Raw genomic sequence first — 19,893 nt, forward strand, 5'->3', positions numbered from 1 at the left:
ACTTGACCAAGCAACTTCTCCTTAAATCTTTTATCAAGTCTCAGTGAATTGTAATCGACTCAACTATTTTTGACCATTAATGAATTTAATTTCTTTTGACCAGGAATCAACATCAGGAAATGGTACACCATATACACATTGAGGATTTTATTTACCACATTTTACCACTCTTTAATAATCCTGAATGGCCAGACTCATCAATAGTTTGGTACCACACCTACACCTTACCCTTTTATTTCATCTCCATGCATTCTTACACACTGATCATATGTGCATACATGTGCAAAAACAATGGAGAGATTAGGGTAGACATGGTTCATCCGACTGCTTAGGTAGGATCGGAACATTTAGGTGGTTAGACACGGACCTGTGTGTCTAGAGGTGTAAATAGAAAAATTGGGTGTTGTAAGTGTGTGATTGCATCGCAGTGTATATATTCGATTTCGGTAAAGAGTTGATTACTTGAAACTGAGACTTGCAGGTCTGAAATATGGAAAGGTTTGCGCGGTCTTGGTGGGGATTTGGAATGAATGCCTTGACAGTCTCTGATTTAAGTGGTTAGCGAAATCCCAAGGTAAGGTCTACTGAGGGTTAGTGAGCTCCCAAATTTTAATCCTCTTTACTTGAGGACAAGCAAAGATTCAAGTCTGGGGGAGTTGATATTCCGTGTTTTTAACGGTTTTAAACTCGTTTTGGAGCAATTAAATGGTCGGTTTTAATTAATGTTTTGGTCTATTTGATGCGTTTTGGTGTTCTTAAGTGTAATATGCAGGTTACTAGATAGCTTGGAAGAAAAGAACGCATTCGGGATTTATCAGAAGCAAGATGGACCGAACAATGGACCGAATGAGAAGTATTGATCGCACAGGACATAGATCGACCGATCCATTGTCTATGGATCGACCAATCCAGAGCTAAGAGGAAAAGCCGTACGGGTTCATGCACTGGATCGACCGATCCGACCACTGAGGATCGACTGATCCCACGCTCTACGGGCTCCACACGCACCAACGAGCTTTTCACTCCTTTTTACCCACTCCCCTCAAGAATTCACAAAAGAACTGGACCTTTGAGACTCAGAAAAGACCAGGGGCGACCAAGAAGGAGATTTACAAGTTCTTGAGAGAGATTTGAGAGTTTTGTATTTGTTTTGTGTGATTTGTGAAGATTTGTAAAGGAGTTCATCTCAAAACCATTTGGAGAAGATCTTCTGAACCTTTACTCTGTTTTAATTCAATCTTATCATGTTTTCTTCATCAAAATCGTTTTGTTCTTGCTTAGTTATGTGTGAGTAGTCATCTAGTTGGGTTTAGGGGTTCTCATAGGGGATTTCTTGATGTTTTGATTCATAAAACGTGTGTAGACTAAGGGATTACGTTTTGGTTCTTCATCTAATGGATTTCTTACTGCTTGAACTGAATTGATCACTTAGTTCATGATTTCAGATTGTTTGATGCACCGAAAGTGATTGTTTGAACTTCCGAAAATGCTTTAGATGAGCAAAGTGTCCTTGACCCTCGGAAGTTGATGTTATTGCGCTTTGTGAATATATTGAACCTGTTCTTAATGCTTGTTTAGAAATTGAAACTCAGCGGAAGTTAGTGTGGAGATTTCTATAACATAGAGAATTAGCGCTACGGAAGTAGGTTAATTCTAATATCGTGTTTGAGTTCTAGACGGTTCTTAATATATCCCTGTGTCTGCCATTAATTGTATTTTGATTAAAAAGAAATCCCTGAGAATTCCCAATGCCCAACGTTTGCTTTAAAATAGTTTTCAAATCGTTTAAATCATCTTTTTACAGCTTGTTTATGTTTTGTGACACTAAAGAAAATTAAATAAAAACCATCAAAAATATATATTCGTTCGCTGTAGCTATTAACTTGTCTGCAACTCTACGTGTGATCATCGGTCCCTGTGGATTCGATCCCGCATTACTACTGCGTACTTTACTGTACACTTGCAGTTAGATAATCGGGTTAAAACTCGACACATCAAGCTACCGAGAAGTTTTGAAATGGGTTGTTATTCCATGCAATTCTTGAAGCTTTCGCATAACAAACTAAGTGGAGAGGTTTTTTCCTATATCGCCGAACTTTACTGACTTATCTGTATTGTTCATGGATAACAACCAGTTCAGTGGAAATATTGGAGAAGGTTTGAAGAGGTTGATATCACTGACGGTACTTGACATGTCAAAAAACTATCTCACAGGTGTTATTCCAAGCTGGATTGAAGAACTTTGGAGCTTGTATATGCTATCCCTTTCAAACAATATGTTGGAAGGTGAAATACCAATATCTTTGTTCAACATGTCTTTTCTTGGACCATTGGACCTCTCTGCAAACAAGTTATCCGGGGCCATACCTCCACGGCTCAATTCAATGTTTAAAGTTGTGTTAAACCTGGAAGATAACAACCTGACAGGGACTATCCCAGACACATTGCTGGAAAATGTTTCCGTTCTTGATCTCAGAAATAACAAATTCTCTGGTAATATTCCAGAGTTCATCAACACTCAAAACATCAGTATTCTACTTTTGAAGGGAAACAACTTAACAGGCGCTATTCCTCTCAACATTTGTGACTTCAGCAGAATCAAACTCCTGGATCTTTCTAACAAAAGACTGAATGGATCCATACCTTCATGTCTGAGCAAGACATCATTTGGTAGAGGAAAAGACTCTGAGACATCTGATTACGATTACTCTGAGACATCTGATTACGATTTCAACATAAGATTTGATAGTATATGTATGGAAAGTGACGGCATTACCCCCAAAAATTCAAGAAGATATTACAACTCTCTGCTTGTGTTAGACCCTTTTACTATGGAGTATACCACAGCCGTCCAGACTAAAATAAATTTTTCAGCAAAACATCGGTACGATACCTACATGGGAGGAAATCTCAGATATATGTTTGGGTTGGACCTCTCAGAAAATGAGCTCAGTGGTGAGATCCCAGAAGAGCTTGGAGATCTTTTGGAACTACATGCGCTGAATCTTTCACGCAACAGTTTATCAGGTGCCCTCCCAGAAAGTTTTTCCAGGCTAGACAATATGGAGAGCCTTGACCTTTCTTTCAACAGTTTACAAGTCCGAATCCCATCACAACAGACAGAGATGAGAAGTCTTGTTGTCTTCAATGTCTCTTACAACAATCTATCTGGCGTCATTCCACAGGGAAGACAGTTTAACACCTTCGATGAAAGCAGCTACATTGGTAATCCTCATCTCTGTGGAAAACCCACAGGTAGAAGTTGTAGTAACAATGTTTCAGAAGAACCAGAAGATGGGGTTGAAGATGATGAAGATGTAGTCTTCATGGAATCTTTCCGCATGAGTTTTGTTGTAGGCTATGTGATCATAGTGCTGGTAATACTCGCTTCAGTCTCTTGTGATTCTCCTTGGCGTAGAGATTGGTTTAGTGTTGTCGATGCTTTTAACCGCATGATGAAAAGTTTGTCATCCTAAATTACATTGATTAAGATCAGTTATCTCTAAACTGGTCCAATGATGGTATATACATTGTTGTGTCAATTCCATTGTGGTACTTTTCCGTGTGTGTGACATGTTGCATTCGATCATAAACCTTTACTCCTAAAGCAGAAGCTGATCATGCCTCTGACCGCACCCCCTAGATGGTTATTTGCTTCCCTTGCTGCACAACTTTCTGTGTCTAAGAGCTTTGAGGGACTGAGTTTGATTTGTGTACTATATCTCTGAAGTTATTTAGAGAAACTGTTTCCTTCTTTTTGGTATTATAGAAGTATGCTCCAAGATTTACATAGTTTTTTGTCTCTCATGTATAAATCTCGTGAAATAAGCAAACACATTTGATTTTGAAGACTCCTCTGTGGTATATCAAGCTTTTTCATAAGGGAGGACCAATGCAGCAATTTGACTCAAGAGCTGTCGTGGAGACTTGGAAGTTTCAGACAACGGAGATGTCCATTCTTGGTAGTTATGGAGGCTACCAGTGAAGTCGGTGAAGAGTCCATCAACACCAATCTCATTGATCCAGTACTCATATTCCTTATATGGATCTTGGCTGAAGTTTAGGTGTAAGAATTCGTTTTCATTCCTGTACGTGTATGGATGCACCTGAGTTTTTATACATTTTCAAGAAGTTAGCAACATGTTTCCACCAACCAGACACTCAATCTTAGTGGGAGGTTTTGAAACAGACCTTTAGATTATGTGCATGAGCTCTTTTAACCAGATCTGTGGGGGCTTGAGTGTAATTGTTACTTACTGGAACAACTGTGTCCTTCCAAGGTCCTATCCCGACAACATATTGCTTGATGTAATTGAAATACACATCTGATGTGATCTCTGCGTAAGTCTAGATTTGCAGGAAAGATTGATCAATCACTTAAGCAAAAGAATAAGAACTTTCAGAAGTAAACAAATAAGAAGAGCAGAGGATGGACCTGGTTAGTGTCTTCTGTTAGCACGGTTACATCGTCTATTAGTAAGACTTTTGGCGAGTCTATCAAGTTTGATATGTAAACTAGAGAAGATGGGGCAAATGACTGAATAAACAATGGTCTTTTCAACCACTTCTTGGACAAATATGAGCCTCCATATCCATACTTCTTAAGTGTCTCCACCACTTTATCCTCAAATCTCACACCACCAGGCCATTTGACCTGTGGATATATAACAGTGATTAGAAGAAAGGGAGATAAAAAAACCAATCATATTTCTGCAGTAAAAGTAGAAATCAAGTTTGTAGGATTGTAACCCACATGCTGGTTCATTAAAACTGGATTTTTAATCTCAGGATATATACCGACAACTCGAGGAGCGTCCCGAGCAATGGTGATAAACTCTTCAAATGTAATGATAGGGTACTTTCCTGGAAAAAAAAGAGAGCAAAAGATTGACATGGGTAGATGTTTCTTCCAACAATTGAAATCCAGGAAAGAAAGGATTAGCTAACCGTTGTATTGCTGGTTTCGAAAAGAAAATCTCTGTTTTGTCCGTAGTTTCTTTAGTTCTTTTAGTGTAAAATCAACTGTAAGCAAATCAAAGAGCACCTATTGGGATGCATCAACTCAGGTATGAAAAATAACAAAATAAGAATCATGGGTGGAACGTACAAGTGAAAAAGCCAGTCATGTTGGATCCTTGGACCTCATAAGTCCTATTACGATCAGCAAACTCCTTGTGGCTGGCAACATTGGTTGTGTTTTGAAGGGTGAAATCATGGAAACAGATCAACACACCATCTTTGGTTGATAAGACATCTGTTTCTATGAAGTCTGCACCCTCTTCAATTGCTCTCTGAAAAAGAAAATAAAATTGCTTATAAGCATTCACTTCAACAAGCAAACTAGAGACAGCCATGCCAGCCAGATAATCAAATGAAAGAGTGAGAGAGAGAGGTTGATCAAGGAAATGTCAATGGTATACCAAGTATGCAGGAGCAGTTTCTTCAGGGATCTCTCCATTGGAGCCTCTGTGTGCGATGTTATAAGGACGTGAAGTCTGAATAGGCAGCTTAGCGCCTTTGCCTCCTTTACCAGGGAGTGGGTATAATGTCCTTCCAGCACAGGCAGTAAGCAGAAAGAGCCATATCAATGGTAAGCATCCTGTAAGATGAACAATAACCACAGAAACAAAAAGGGAAAAACTCCCTTGTTATTCTTGATTCTCTTTTTTTTTTTTTTACCGTTGTGTCAGCAGAAACAAAAGGGAAAAACTGATCAATAGGAAACCCAACCACAGAATCAATAGAATAAGATATAAGCCTAGTTTCTAAAGACCCAAACTTGTACTTCCTCTTTTCATTTTGCTACAAATTTTTTTATGGATGAACAGGGGAAACTCAAAGGGCAATGATCAAGTTTTCCAAACTCCATCCACAAGTTAATGGGGGTTTAATAAAAGCATACTAGCAGATGGAGAATAATAGAACAGTGAGAAACCCAGAAAAACAAATAAAAGAAGTTGGAGTTCGAAAAGCTTACTTGTAAGAATCATGACAAGCTCTTAGATCAATCGATTTTCTTGTCTGCCACCCAATTGGTTCCTGTCCGTTTACTAAGAAGAAAGATTTTGGGATCTATTTTTTTAAATATATCTCACACCATTATGAGCTTCTTTTTTTCCACGAAACATTGACTTGTCTTATCTTATCATACAATTCAAAGTAAACGATAGCGATCCATCACTTTACTCATGTCACATGACTTTTAAGTGCTTTCACTAAATGAGACGAGACTTCTGACTTTTCTAACACAACCATTTCTTGTTGAATTTGTATTACCATGGATGTATTTGCGTTGAAACCAGTCTCACTTTGATTAGGAGCTTATTTCCCATTTGCTTTTTTTTTTTATCTTACTTGCAATGGAGGGGAAGCTTTTCTTGGGTCAATACTTGATATTGGTGATATTATTGTTGGGGCAGCTACATGGATACATAAGTTGTATTGAGAAAGAAAGGGTGGCTTTGTTGGACCTCAAGAAATACACTATCGCAAGTAAAGAATCCAACCAGTTTTTAACAACTTGGACTAATGTCACAAAGATCGATTGCTGCCAGTGGGAGAAAGTTAAGTGTGATCGTGCTAGCGGGCGGGTTATCAGGCTTTCCATTGGTTGGGCGCTCTACGGAGAGAGTTCTCTAAATCTTTCTTTGCTGCATCCCTTTGAAGAATTCAAATTCTGGACTTATCCTCGTTAGGATTCAGTGGTTTGTTTGATGATGTGGAAGGTATACCAGAATTTTCATAATGGATAAATTTTTTTTTTTTATTTGCGTTGGAACTTTGATTTTTCCCCTCCGTTAGCGTTCTGCTTCTCTAAAGAATCTAGATGGACTACATCTTAGTTCTTTGTTGCTTATTTATGAAAGTTAAATACCTTATGCTACTGAGATTTTCTTTGACGTTTGTGTCCCATGCTGTATGTTGCAATCCCATAGGACCGTCACTTACTTTTACCTTTCCATGTACATAGTGTGAATGGAGCAGGATCGTCCTGGGCATAACCAAGTGAAACATTTGCATATGGCTCCCAAAATTTTAAAAATTAATTTACGTAGTGTGATTGGAGCGAGATAATGTTATCTTTATAAGGTTAGGAATAATTCTTATTTGCAGGTTATAAAAGCCTAAGGAGATTAAGAAACTTGGAGATTGTGGATCTCTTTGAAAATGCATTCGACAACAGCATATTTCCATTTATTAATGCTGCTACATCACTTAGAACTCTGTTACTTCCTTCGAACAACATGGATGGCCTATTTCCTGCTAAAGGTTGTTTCTTTTCCATTTGTATCTAGCACGGTGTATTTCTTGATGATGTATTTTTTTTCTTCTAAAAATTAGTGTTTAACTTTTTCTGTACCTCTTAAACTCAGTTTGTATCATTCTTCTGTTTGGTAAACTCTATTTCAGAACTCAAAGATTTGACGAACTTGGAAGTACTGGACCTAAGTGAATACAGATTTAACAGTTCAATACCACTGGGAGGTAGCTTTTGCATTCATGTTTCCTTCTTCTCGAGGGTGTAAATTCGATTTAACGGCTGTCTAGTACATCTTTCGGCTATTATTTAAAGGAGTTTTCATTTGTGCGGCTTTGTGGCAGATTTTCATGCTCTGAGGAATCTGAAAGCTTTGGATCTACATGGTAACGAATTTTCTACATCAGTGGAACTGCAAGGCAAGTCTGCGTAGATCTTCAACCTATGAATTAACTCTAATGATGAATTAATGAATACTCATGTGAATAAAAGTTTTGCGTTCGATTACCATAGGTATTTGCGAACTGAAGAATTTGGAGGAGCTCAATCTCAGTCAAAACAAACTTGTAGGTCAGTTTCCCTTATGCTTACTTAGCTTCAATGGACTTCGAGTTCTTGATCTCTCATCTAACCAACTAAATGAGAAGCTACCATCTGCTATCCGTAACCTTGAATCCCTGGAGTACTTGTCGCTGTCTAATAACAACTTCAAAGGCTCCTTCTCACTTGGTTTACTCGCCAACCTCTCAAAGCTTAGGGTGTTCAGACTTGATTCAAAAGGCAACTCACTCCAGGTAGAGTCTGGAAGTTTCTGGAAGCCAAAATTTCAGCTGAATGTTATTGCACTACCATCATGCAACTTGAAGAAGGTTCCTCATTTTCTCCTACACCAGAAGGATTTGCGTCATGTTGATCTCTCTGACAATAATATTAGTGGAACTTTCCCTTCTTGGCTGTTGGTGAACAATACGAAACTCGAAAATTTGCATCTGCAGAATAACTTCATTAGGAGCTTCCAGCTTCCTGAATCTGATCATAATCTGCATTGGTTGGATTTTTCTGTTAATAAACTCACTGGCTTGCTTCCTGAGAGCATTGGGTGGATACTTCCTGATTTATCGTATATGAATATCTCGAAGAACGGTTCTGAAGGAAATCTGCCATCTTCACTGGGCAACATGAGGAGTATTGAATATATCTATCTCACAACAGCTTCCACGGGAAGTTACCTAGAGCTTTTGTAGAGGGTTGTTATTCCTTGGTAATCTTGAAGCTTTCATACAACAAACTAAGTGGCGAGATTTTTCAAGAATCAGTCAACTTTACTGGTGTCAATGTGTTGTTTCTGGATAACAATCATTTCACAGGACGGATTGGACATGGTTTACGGAGGCTGATAAACTTGTCACTGCTTGACATTTCAAATAACAATCTAACCGGTGTTATTCCAAGCTGGATTGGCGAACTTCCTGTCTCTGCTCTGCTGCTTTCAAACAACTCATTGGAAGGTGAAATACCTATTTCTTTGGTCAGCATATCCAGTCTTATTAGGCTACTTGACCTCTCTGCAAACTCTTTATCTGGGGCCATACCTCCACACGTTAATTCTGGAACTTCAGTAGTGTTATTGCTGCAAGACAATAATTTATCAGGGGTTATTCCAAATACATTGCTGTTAAATGTTTCTCTACTTGATCTGAGAAATAACAGATTTTATGGGAACATTCCAGAGTTTATCAGCAACGAAAGAACCAGTTTTCTTCTTTTGCGTGGGAATAATTTAACAGGGCAGATTCCTAGCCAGTTATGTTCCCTAACAAGCATTCACTTTCTGGATCTTGCTAACAATAGATTGAGTGGTTCAATACCTTCATGTCTAAGCAATATATCATCTGATTTGAGAAAAGTGTATGCGACAATTTATGATTTTGGCATTGAATCACTTGGATTATCACAACTTTCTTATCTGGACAGGGACTCCATTTCCACACGAGATGTCGGTACATATTTCAAATCTCTGCTTATACTGGATCAGTTTACAACATATGAATATGATGTTCGCACCCAAACAAAAATAGGATTTGCAACAAAAGGCAGATTTGACGCCTACATGGGTGGAAACCTAGGATATTTGATTGGAATGGATCTCTCAGATAATGAGCTGAGCGGTGAGATTCCAGTAGAGCTTGGAGGTCCTAAGGAGTTTCATGCTTTAAATCTTTCTCACAAGCTTTTCAGGTCTCAAGAACATGGAAAGCCTTGATCTTTCTTAAAACAGACTACAAGGTCGGATCCCACCACAACTAGCAGAGCTGAGCAGCCTAGCTGTCTTCAATGTATCATACAACAACTTATTAGGAGCCATTCCACTGGGAAGACAGTTTAACACCTTTGAAACACGAAGCTACTTAGGTAATCCCCGTCTCTGTGGGAAACCAACCAACATAAGCTGCAAGAGCAATAACTTTCAAGAAGCAGATGATGGATTGGAAGAGGATGAATCCACAATCGATATGAAATCTTTCTACTATATTCTTGTTGCAGCCTATGTGACCATACTCATTGGAATTTTTGCGTCTTTCTCTTTCGATTCTCCTTGGAGCAGATTTTGGTTCTACAGCGTTGATGCTTTCATCTACAAAGCGAGGAGTTGGTTGTGGTAATGTTTATTGTATCACATCTTTTACTGTGCTAGTTCCTTCGTTTTTCCCTATTTATGGCTGTTCTTCAAAAAGCTGCTTTTGTGTAACAACACCAGAACATAATGTGTCATCTTATGTATTGTCTTTTTTTTTTTGAATAAATGTAATGCCTAAAACATATCTTGCAGCTGGTTTGGTGATTAATTCACTACATATTTTGCGTGATCGAAGTAGAAAGATTACACAAAAAAAGTATTGAAAGTAAATTAAAGAAAATTCCCCATTTGTTATATATATTTTTTGAATAATCTTTATATTTATGCCAATTACAGTTGCGCACAGAGCATTTTGACTAGAAATTATACAGTCTCGTGCAACTTGGTAGGTTTTAAATCCCCCTCTGTATTTTGGTGTTCGCTGAATCGATGTATCACTTAGGTAGGTGTTACACCAGATGTAGTGGCCTTGGTGATAATACCCTTTGTCATGCCATCGCCCGTGACGGAGACGTAGTAATGCAAACAATCCTAGAGAGCCCCATCATCCCTGACCTTCGACTCAAATCTAGTTAGGCTACGTTTCAACAAGAAAAAGTGAAATATTCTTTAATTATTTCAATAGTTTTTGTTGAGATGTCTTAACACCAAGAAATAATTCAATGTGAAAAAGAGACGGCTCTCGTTTATTTTCTTTCCTTGAAGCTTATCTGGTTACTATAATATAAGCAAAACATGAATTTAACTTGACTTGTAGGATAATGATTGCTCACGCTACGAAAGTCACATGACTTTCAGTGGTCTCATTTAAAGTAACTTTTGACTTTTCTAAATATAAAACTATGCTATTTACAGTCATTTTGGATTCTTCTTCATTTGCTTGTGTTATCAAATTTATAATGGAGGGGAAGATGTCTTTGGGAAAATACTTGACATGGGTGATCTTACTGTTGGGGCAGCTACATGGATACCAAAGCTGCGTTCAGAAAGAAAGCATAGCTTTGTTGGAGCTCAAGAGATACATAATCTCAATTACTGAAGAAGGGGAATCCAACTCTGTTTTCCCTACTTGGACTAACGACACAAATAGCAATTGCTGCCATTGGGAGGGCCTTGAGTGCAATCGTACAAGCAAACGGGTGACTGATATTGCCTTTGGTACACTTCACCTCAAAGAGAGTTCTCTCCTAAATCTTTCTTTGCTGCATCCCTTTGAAGAAATTCGAAGTCTCAACTTGTCCAAGTCCAGATTCATAAACTTATCTGCGTACAAAGAGAATGAATTCAATGATGATGCATTCAACCAATTTTCTGGCTTGTTTGATGATGTTGAAGGTATACCAGGCTTTTCGCCTAGTGGTTAGGTTTTAGCGTTCTGTTTTTTTCATTGGAACTTTGATATTTTCCTTGAGTTAGGGGTCTACCGTCTACTTCTTTAAGGAACCTATATCTTTGTGATTGTATTTCGGATATGCTGAGCAATATTCTTGTGTGCCTTCATCCAATAGATAAGTTTGTTTGCAGGTCATAATAGCCTAAGCAGATTAAGAAACCTGGAGATTCTGGATTTTTCTTCAAATAAATTCAACAACAGCATTTTTCCTTTTCTTAGTGCTGCTACATCACTTACAACTTTGTTTCTGCGGGGCAACAACTTGGATGGCCCATCTCCTCTTAACGGTGTGTTTTTGTTCTCATTTGTAGCTAAGCATGATGTAGCTCTTGGTTATATTTTTCGTTCAAACTATTCTATTTTCATAATTATTGTTATTAACTTTATCTTCATTCTGTTTGAGTCATTATTAGTTGGGCTCTGTTTCAGAACTTAAAGAATTGACAAACTTGAAACTGCTGGACCTAAGTGATAACAGATTCAATGGCTCCATACCAGTACAAGGTAGTTCATATGCTTTCCTTTCTTTTATACAGTGGGAATTTAATAAACGTAATGGTTTGTGTTTACCTTTTTGTGGCAGAGCTCTCTACCCTGAGTAAGTTGGAAGCTCTGGATGTAAGTGATAATGAATTGTCTGGCTCAATGGAATTGCAAGGCAAGTTGGCTCAAATATTTCTAATTAAACATAAAATTTGTGGTTGTAATCACGTTTATGCAAGCGACTTACCTTCTGCGTTTGATTAACATAGGGATTTGTAAACTGAAGAATCTGCAAGAGCTTGATTTGAGTCGAAACAAACTGTCTGGTCAGTTTCCCTTATGTTTAACTAACTTAACTGGACTTCGAGTTCTTGATCTATCATCGAACCAAATGACTGGGAAGGTACCATCTGCTCTTGGTAGCCTTGAATCCCTTGAGTACTTATCGTTGTTTGACAACAACTTTGAAGGCTTCTTCTCAGTTGTTTCGTTTGCGAACTTCTCAGAGCTGAGGGTGCTCAAACTCGGTTCACTATCCAACTCACTTCAAGTAGAGTCTGCAAGTTCTTGGAAGCCAAAATTTCAGTTGAATGTTATTGTACTACGATCATGCAACTTGGAGAAGGTTCCTTATTTTCTCCTACATCAGAAGGGTCTACGTCAAGTTGATCTCTCTCACAATAAAATACCTGGAGATTTTCCTTCTTGGCTAATGGAGAACAATACGGAACTCAAAGTTTTAACTCTACAGAATAATAACTTTACGAGCTTTCAGCTACCACAGTCTGCTCATGATATTCTTATGCTGGACATGTCGGTGAATGGCTTCAGTCACCTGTTTCCTGGGAACATTGGTTTGGTGCTTCCGCATTTAGCGTCTTTGAATATATCAAATAACAGGTTTCAAGGAGATCTGCCATCTTCTCTAGGTTTCATGAAAAGTATTCAGTTTTTGGATATTTCTCACAATAGTTTCCACGGGAAGCTACAAAGAAGTTTTGTGGAGGGTTGTTATTCATTAAGAATCTTGAAACTTTCACATAATAAACTAAGTGGAGAGATTTTACCAAGTTCAACAAACTTCACTCATATATGGGAGCTGTCTATGGATAACAATCTGTTTACAGGGAAGATCGGACAAGGTTTGCGAAAATTGGAATACTTGTTACTGCTTGACATTTCGAACAACAATCTCACAGGTGTTATTCCAAGTTGGATTGGGGAACTTTCGTCTTTAAATGCAATACTGCTATCAAACAACTTGCTGGAAGGTGAAGTACATGTGTCCTTGTTCAACATTTCCAATCTTCTGTTGTTGGACCTCTCTGCAAACATTTTATCTGGGGGTATACCTCCACACGTCAGTTCTGCAAATCCTGTGGCTTTATTCCTACAAGACAACAATTTATCAGGATCTATTCCCGCCACGTTGCTAGTGAATGTCACTATACTTGATCTCAGAAACAACAGATTGTCTGGAAACATTCCGGAGTTCGTCAACACCCAAAACATCAGTATTCTTCTTCTGCGGGGGAATAACTTAACAGGTCATATTCCTCATCAGCTGTGTGGCCTAAGAAACATCCATCTTCTGGATCTAGCTGATAACAAACTGAATGGATCCATACCTTCATGTCTTAGCCATACATCATTTGGTTTGGGAAAAGAGGATATGTCATATGATTATGATTTTAAGTGGGGCTACATGGGTAGTAATTTCAAGGATGCTTTTACTCTGGAACAAGATTCAACTTCCACAGAAAATGATGGTAGACATTTCAAATCTCTTCTTGTGCTAGATCCTATTAACTGGTACTTCATGCATGACACCCAGACAAAAATTGAGTTTGCAACAAAACACCGATATGATGCCTACATGGGTGGAATTCTCAAATATATGTTTGGACTAGATCTCTCAGAAAATGAGCTTGCTGGTGAGATTCCAGTAGAGCTAGGAGATCTTCTGGAACTTTATGCTCTCAATTTTTCTCACAACTATTTGTCAGGTGTGATACCAAAAAGCTTCTCAGGTTTGAAGAATGTTGAAAGCCTTGATCTCTCCTTTAACAGATTAGAAGGCCGTATTCCAGCAGAACTAACAGAGCTAAGCAGACTTGCTGTTTTCAAGGTCACATACAACAACTTATCAGGAGCCATTCCACAGGGAAAACAGTTTAACACGTTTGATATACAAAGCTACTTAGGTAATCCTCTTCTTTGTGGGAAACCAACCAACAAAAGTTGTGAGACCAATAACATCCAAGAACCAGATAATGAAGTGGAAGCTGATGAATCCACAATAGACATGGTCTCTTTCTACTGGAGTATTGTTGCAGCTTATGTGACAGTACTTCTTGGAATACTTGCATTTCTCTCTATTGATTCTCCTTGGAGCAGAGCTTGGTTCTACATTGTTGATGTTTTCATACGCAAGGTGAGGAACTTGTTATGGTAATCTACTATTGGTGTTAAATCCTTTAATGTGGTAGTTGTTTTATTCGTCCCGATTTATTGCAGTTCTTCAAAAAAAAAATTATTAGCAAAGTCGGAACTAAATTTATGGTTGGTTCCTCTGAACTGTTATTATCTTTTTTTCGTTGAATAATTTAATGCATCAAATATATCTTAAAACTACTTTGGTGGTGGTTCCTCTGAACGGTTATTGTATTTTTCTTTGAATAATGTAATGCTTGAAACAATCTCAACTTCATGTTTTACAATTGAAGAATAAGTTTGCATAAGTTGCAAAATCTGTGGACCTCCCTGATATTATTGGCCATGTGCGTTCGCATATCATGTATGGATGGCTTAGATCATGGGATCCGAATATAGTGATTCGCAGATTAAATCCCGATTAAATTTTTGTATACTAAAGCAAGAATCACATAATGAATTCCATGACCTGTTAGGCTTTTCTCAAGTCTAGGGGGCAGTTCATCGATATTTAAACTTATGGTTGGCGCGTACATTCGGTTTTCAGTTCAGTTTGATTCGCGGTGATTCTCGGTTCTGGTTTGGTTACTTTGCTTTTCAGTTCAGTTCAGATAACAATGTTAAGAACCGATTAATATCTGATAAATTTTGGTTCCAATCCGGTTTCGGTTCAGTTCAAATTTTTTGGGTAAATTTGGATAATTCGGATAAAAAATTATATTTTCAGTTTTTTTTTAATATTAAATATCAGGTAGTTCGGATAAATTTAATATTTTAGATAAAATAATCGAATAGTTTGGTTCCTTCGAATAATACATATAATTTTAAATATTTTAGATAAAAAATATTTGTATAATGTGATTTTTTAGGTAGTTCGGTTTTTAAGTTGTATTTTAAAAGTATTTAATAATCTTAAAATAAATATAATTAATATTTTTAGGTATATAAACCGTATTTATAATATTTGGGTACCTATTTGGTTTTTGGTTCAGTTCTAGTTTGGTTTCGAGTTTTTGATCCCAGAGATATAAAAACCATTCAGTTATTTGTCGGTTTGGATTCAGTTTTTTTCAATTCAGTTTCGGTTTAATATTTGATTCTGGGTTTATATGTAATGCCTAGGTTAGATATTCATTTATTGATTAATTTTAACACAACAACAAAAAAAAAACATTTCTAGCAACATGCTATTTTTAAAAAAAAATTAATATCCTTGTCTTATTTGTTATGAGTGTTTTCTACAAAGACCTTGACTTGTCTACCATACCATTCAAAGTAAACGATAGCGATCACTCATTTACGTATGTCTCATGACTTTCAAGTCTTTTCATAAACAGAGACTTTGACCTTTTCTACCCTTTCTTGTTGAATTCTTATAACCGTTGAGGTGTTTGCATTGAACCAACATTGAAGTTCATTTTCATTTGCTTTTTTTTTTATTAACTTATTTGCAATGGAAGGAAAGCTTTTCTTAAAACAATACTTGATATGGGTGATGATACTATTGTTGGGGCAGCCGCATGGATACAAAAGCTGTATTTTGAAAGAAAGGAACGCGTTGTTGGACCTCAAGAAATTCTTGATCTCAACTACTGAAGAAGGGCAATCCGAACCTGTTCTCCCTACTTGGACCAATGACACCACGAGCGACTGCTGTCAATGGGAGCGTGTTAAGTGCAATTCTACAAGCGGGCGGGTACTCGAGCTTTCCATTCGTGGACTGAATCTCAAAAAGAGTTCTCTCCTAAACTTTTCTTTGCTGCATCCCTTTGAAGAAGTTCAAAGTGTAGACCTATCAGAGTCCAAATTTGGTGGTTTCTTCGATGGTCCGGAAGGTTATAAAAGCCTCAGTAGATTAAGAAACCTGGAGATTCTTGATCTCTCGTCAAATAAATTCAACATCAGCGTCTTTCCTTTTCTTAATGCTGCTACATCACTTACAACTCTGCTTCTTCAGGGAAACAACATGAGTAGCCCTTTTCCTGCTAAAGGTGTGTTTTTAATTTGTAACTAGCATGGCTTATTTCATCTTATGTTTGCTGGAAACCCTTTAAGAACTTATAGATTTGAAAAAATTGGAAATAAGACCTGAGTACAATTTTTTCTTAACGGCTGCATATAACATTTTTATATGGTTTGCATCATGTTTTCGATAACCATGTACGTTAGTAAAGGTGTCTACCTTTGTGTGGTTTTGTATTGTCACAGAGCTTTCTGCCTTGGTGAAGCTGAAATTTTTGGATTTAAGTGGTAATGGATTTTCTGGCTCAATGGAATTGCAAGGCAAGTCAGTTCATAGCTTTAAGTTTTCCATTAAAGTTGTGAATTCACTTTTGATTATGTGAATTAATGTTTTGCATTTGATTACCGTAGGGATTTGCAAACTGAAGAATCTACAAGAGCTCGATCTCAGTCAAAACTATCTTGTAGGTGACTTTCCTTTATGTTTAACTGGCTTGACTGGACTTCGAGTTCTTGATCTCTCCTCGAACCAAATGAGTGGGAAGATACCATCTTCTCTCGCTAACCTTGAATCCCTTGAGTACTTCTCATTGTTCGATAACAATTTTGAAGGCTTCTTCTCCCTTGATTCCCTTGCCAACCTCTCAATGCTTAAGGTGTTTGGAGTTAATTCAAGATCCAACTCATTCCAAGTGGTTTCAGACGATTCTTGGAAGCCCAAATTTCAGTTAAATGCTATTGCATTACGCTCTTGCAACTTGGAGAAGGTTCCTGATTTTCTCCTACACCAAAAGGATTTGCGCCATGTTGATCTCTCCAACAACAACATATCTGGACAGTTTCCATCCTGGCTGTTGGCAAACAATACAAAACTTGACGTGTTGCTTCTGCAGAATAACTATTTGACAAGCTTTCAGCTGCCAAGATCAGCACAAAATCTGCTGTTCCTGGATCTGTCGGTTAACAAATTCAACCATCTATTACCTGAGAACATTGGATGGATACTTCCTCATTTACTGTCTCTGAATATCTCAAAGAACGGTTTTCAAGGAAGCATGCCATCCTCTCTGGGTAACATGAAGAGTATTAATAATCTTGATATATCTCACAACAGTTTTGGCGGGAAGCTACCAAGAAGTTTCGTAGAGGGTTGTTATTCCTTGTCAATCTTGAAGCTGTCACATAACAAACTAAGTGGAGAGGCTTTTCCAGAATCAACAAACTTCACTCGTGTATCTCAGCTCTCCATGGATAACAATCAGTTCACGGGAACAATTGGACAAGGTTTGAGGAGATTGAGATCTTTGTATATGCTTGACGTTTCGCACAACAATCTCACAGGTGGTATTCCAAGCTGGATCGGACAAAACCAGTTCCTAGGCGCATTACAACTCTCAAACAATATGTTGGAAGGTGAAATACCTCCTTCCTTGTTCAACATATTCAGCCTTCGGCTGTTGGATCTCTCTGGAAACGGTTTATCTGGGGGCTTACCTTCAGAAATCAGTTTCAGGACCCCGGTGGTATTATACCTCCAAGACAACAACTTGTCAGGGCCTATTCCAGACACATTTCTAGCGAATGTCGTAGTACTTGATCTCAGAAACAACAGACTATCAGGGAATATCCCGGAGTTCATCAACACTCAAACCACCAACATCCTTCTTCGGGGGAATAATTTAACAGGCCGTATTCCTCGCCAGCTGTGTGGCCTCAGCAACATCCACCTTCTTGATCTGGCTAACAACAGATTAAGTGGTTCTATACCTTCATGTCTTAGCAACACATCACTTGGTTTAGGGAAAGAGGATGCACCATACAGCTACAGTTTGGGCGTTGCTGTCGTTGCTCCTGGTGACTCCACTTCCACAGATTCTTTTAGCTATTTGAGTTTGAAAATGTCAGTGTATATTTCAGATCCTTTTAGAATGGCCTACCTGTCAGACACTCAATATGATATTGAATTTGCAACAAAACATCGATATGATGCTTACAGAGGCGGGATTCTCAACTACTTGTACGGACTTGATCTCTCGGAAAATGAGCTCACCGGTGAGATCCCATCAGGGCTTGGAGATCTTTTGAAGTTACGAGCTCTCAATCTTTCTCACAACTACTTATCAGGAGTGGTACCAGCGACATTCTCAGGTATAAGGAATTTGGAAAGCCTTGATCTTTCTTTCAACAGATTACATGGCTGGATCCCACCGCAGCTAACAGCGCTAAGCAGTCTAGCGGTCTTCAACGTCTCATACAACAACTTATCAGGAGTCATTCCACAGGGAAAACAGTTTAACACGTTTGATACACAAAGCTACTTAGGTAATCTTCTTCTCTGTGGGCAACCAACCAATACAAGCTGCAAGAATGTTACTTCTCCAGAATCAGATAATGAAGTGAAGGATGATGACAGCTTAATCGACATGGTATCTTTCTACTGGAGTTCGGCTGCAACCTACGTGACAATACTTATTGGGTTATTCGCATCACTCTCTTTTGATTCCCCTTGGAGTAGATTTTGGTTCTACATCGTTGAGGTGTTTATCAACAAGGTGAGGAATCTATTGTGGTAAAACTACTGTTGGCGCCAAACTCATGATTGTCCTAGTTTCTTTACTGTCCTCTTCTTCTCTAAAACCTCTAGTTTTGTGAAACGAAACGAGAGCATAGCTTGTTTTTTGTTTATCATGTGCTGTTGCCTTTGAAATGTAATGCTTCAATCTTGGTGCTGGTTAATTTGGTGGTTAGTTCAATATATAATCTTCAGAAACACAGAACATTTGCATGAAACAATCTCAAAGTAGAAATAATAGTATAATACAGAGTCTTTTCACTTATACGATCATTAAGATCGTAAGGGTATGGATCCAAAAGCAGGGTTGAGTTAAAAAATAAAGCTTTGTTAAGAAGCTCAAGACATACCGATCGATACAAAAACATTCAGTTGATTTGACATGACCTATCGCATGCTAAATGAGTCTTACCCTAAGACCCACGGGGACGGCATTTCATTGACGTCTCACGTACCAGCTGGGAGTCCGAGACAGGGACTGAGAGTGGGGACATGGCGGGGATGTTTCTGAAACGTTTCGGAGATGGTGGAGGCATCAAACTTTTTGGAAACGTTTCTGATGTTTATATGTGTCATTTCTACTCATTAACTTCTCTCTTATGGAAAATCATTTAAAAGGAAACCCATTCTTACTTAAATAATTAGGGTCTATAAAGTTTCCATATCTTCATTATCTTCTTCTTCAATAGCAATCCTCACAGTCGCCATATTTACGGAGTACACAGTAAGTGATATCTTGCATATTTATATTGTTTTATCCATTCACCCATGTGCATTTTGATCATATAGACTAAGATTTAGTCATGTTTATGTTGCATTTTACATACATGAGTCTTTATCAAGTATTGGAGTACCACATGGAGTTCTTGGAGGCATTTGGGTGCATTTGGAGCTCAAAAGAAGTGTTTAAAGCGATCATTGGACGAGCAGAGCAGGGGAGCGAGGTTCCGCAGCGACGTCATGAGGTCGCTCCAAAGCACCTCTCAGAGCGACCTAGCTGGAGCGACCCCGTGAAGTCGCTCGCCATACTCACCCCGTGAAGCGACTTGCCCAGAGCGACCTCCCGGAGCGACATCACGAAGTCGCTGTGTCCCACTTCTCAGAGCGACCTTCCTAAAGCGACGCCATGAAGTCGCTCGCGTTCTCGTTACTCC

At 38.3% G+C, this 19,893-nt stretch overlaps 3 protein-coding genes and 2 pseudogenes across 3 annotated transcripts; 4 read left to right on the forward strand and 1 right to left on the reverse strand.

The window, feature by feature from the left end:
- The window catches only part of LOC106301126, an 11,280-nt pseudogene extending 7,734 nt beyond the window's left edge, over window positions 1-3,546 (forward strand).
- A 176-nt stretch (window positions 3,547-3,722) lies between these two features.
- On the reverse strand, window positions 3,723-6,089 carry LOC106301127 (glycerophosphodiester phosphodiesterase GDPD5-like). Its single transcript, XM_013737453.1, has 8 exons — window positions 5,978-6,089; window positions 5,421-5,599; window positions 5,108-5,291; window positions 4,948-5,022; window positions 4,754-4,863; window positions 4,436-4,654; window positions 4,192-4,347; window positions 3,723-4,106 (listed from the first exon to the last, which is right to left on the reverse strand). Exons 1-8 carry the CDS (start codon window positions 5,988-5,990, stop codon window positions 3,867-3,869), a joined length of 1,176 nt encoding a protein of 391 aa, XP_013592907.1. The 5' UTR covers window positions 5,991-6,089; the 3' UTR covers window positions 3,723-3,866.
- A 182-nt stretch (window positions 6,090-6,271) lies between these two features.
- LOC106299835 lies at window positions 6,272-10,013 on the forward strand (annotated as a pseudogene).
- A 778-nt stretch (window positions 10,014-10,791) lies between these two features.
- Window positions 10,792-14,458, forward strand: LOC106298263 (LRR receptor-like serine/threonine-protein kinase GSO2). The gene is made up of 5 exons (XM_013734360.1): window positions 10,792-11,231; window positions 11,421-11,576; window positions 11,719-11,793; window positions 11,873-11,947; window positions 12,042-14,458. Exons 1-5 carry the CDS (start codon window positions 10,796-10,798, stop codon window positions 14,225-14,227), a joined length of 2,928 nt encoding a protein of 975 aa, XP_013589814.1. The 5' UTR covers window positions 10,792-10,795; the 3' UTR covers window positions 14,228-14,458.
- Window positions 14,459-15,633: 1,175 nt separating this feature from the next.
- LOC106298888 (leucine-rich repeat receptor-like protein kinase PEPR2) lies at window positions 15,634-18,865 on the forward strand. The gene is made up of 3 exons (XM_013735017.1): window positions 15,634-16,196; window positions 16,414-16,488; window positions 16,579-18,865. The coding sequence occupies exons 1-3, from the start codon at window positions 15,659-15,661 to the stop codon at window positions 18,738-18,740; spliced, it is 2,775 nt and encodes a 924-aa protein (XP_013590471.1). The 5' UTR covers window positions 15,634-15,658; the 3' UTR covers window positions 18,741-18,865.
- The last annotated feature ends 1,028 nt before the right edge of the window (window positions 18,866-19,893 follow it).

The sequence above is a fragment of the Brassica oleracea genome, chromosome C6 (genome assembly GCF_000695525.1).
Source record: "Brassica oleracea var. oleracea cultivar TO1000 chromosome C6, BOL, whole genome shotgun sequence".
NCBI classification, from domain to species: domain Eukaryota; kingdom Viridiplantae; phylum Streptophyta; class Magnoliopsida; order Brassicales; family Brassicaceae; genus Brassica; species Brassica oleracea.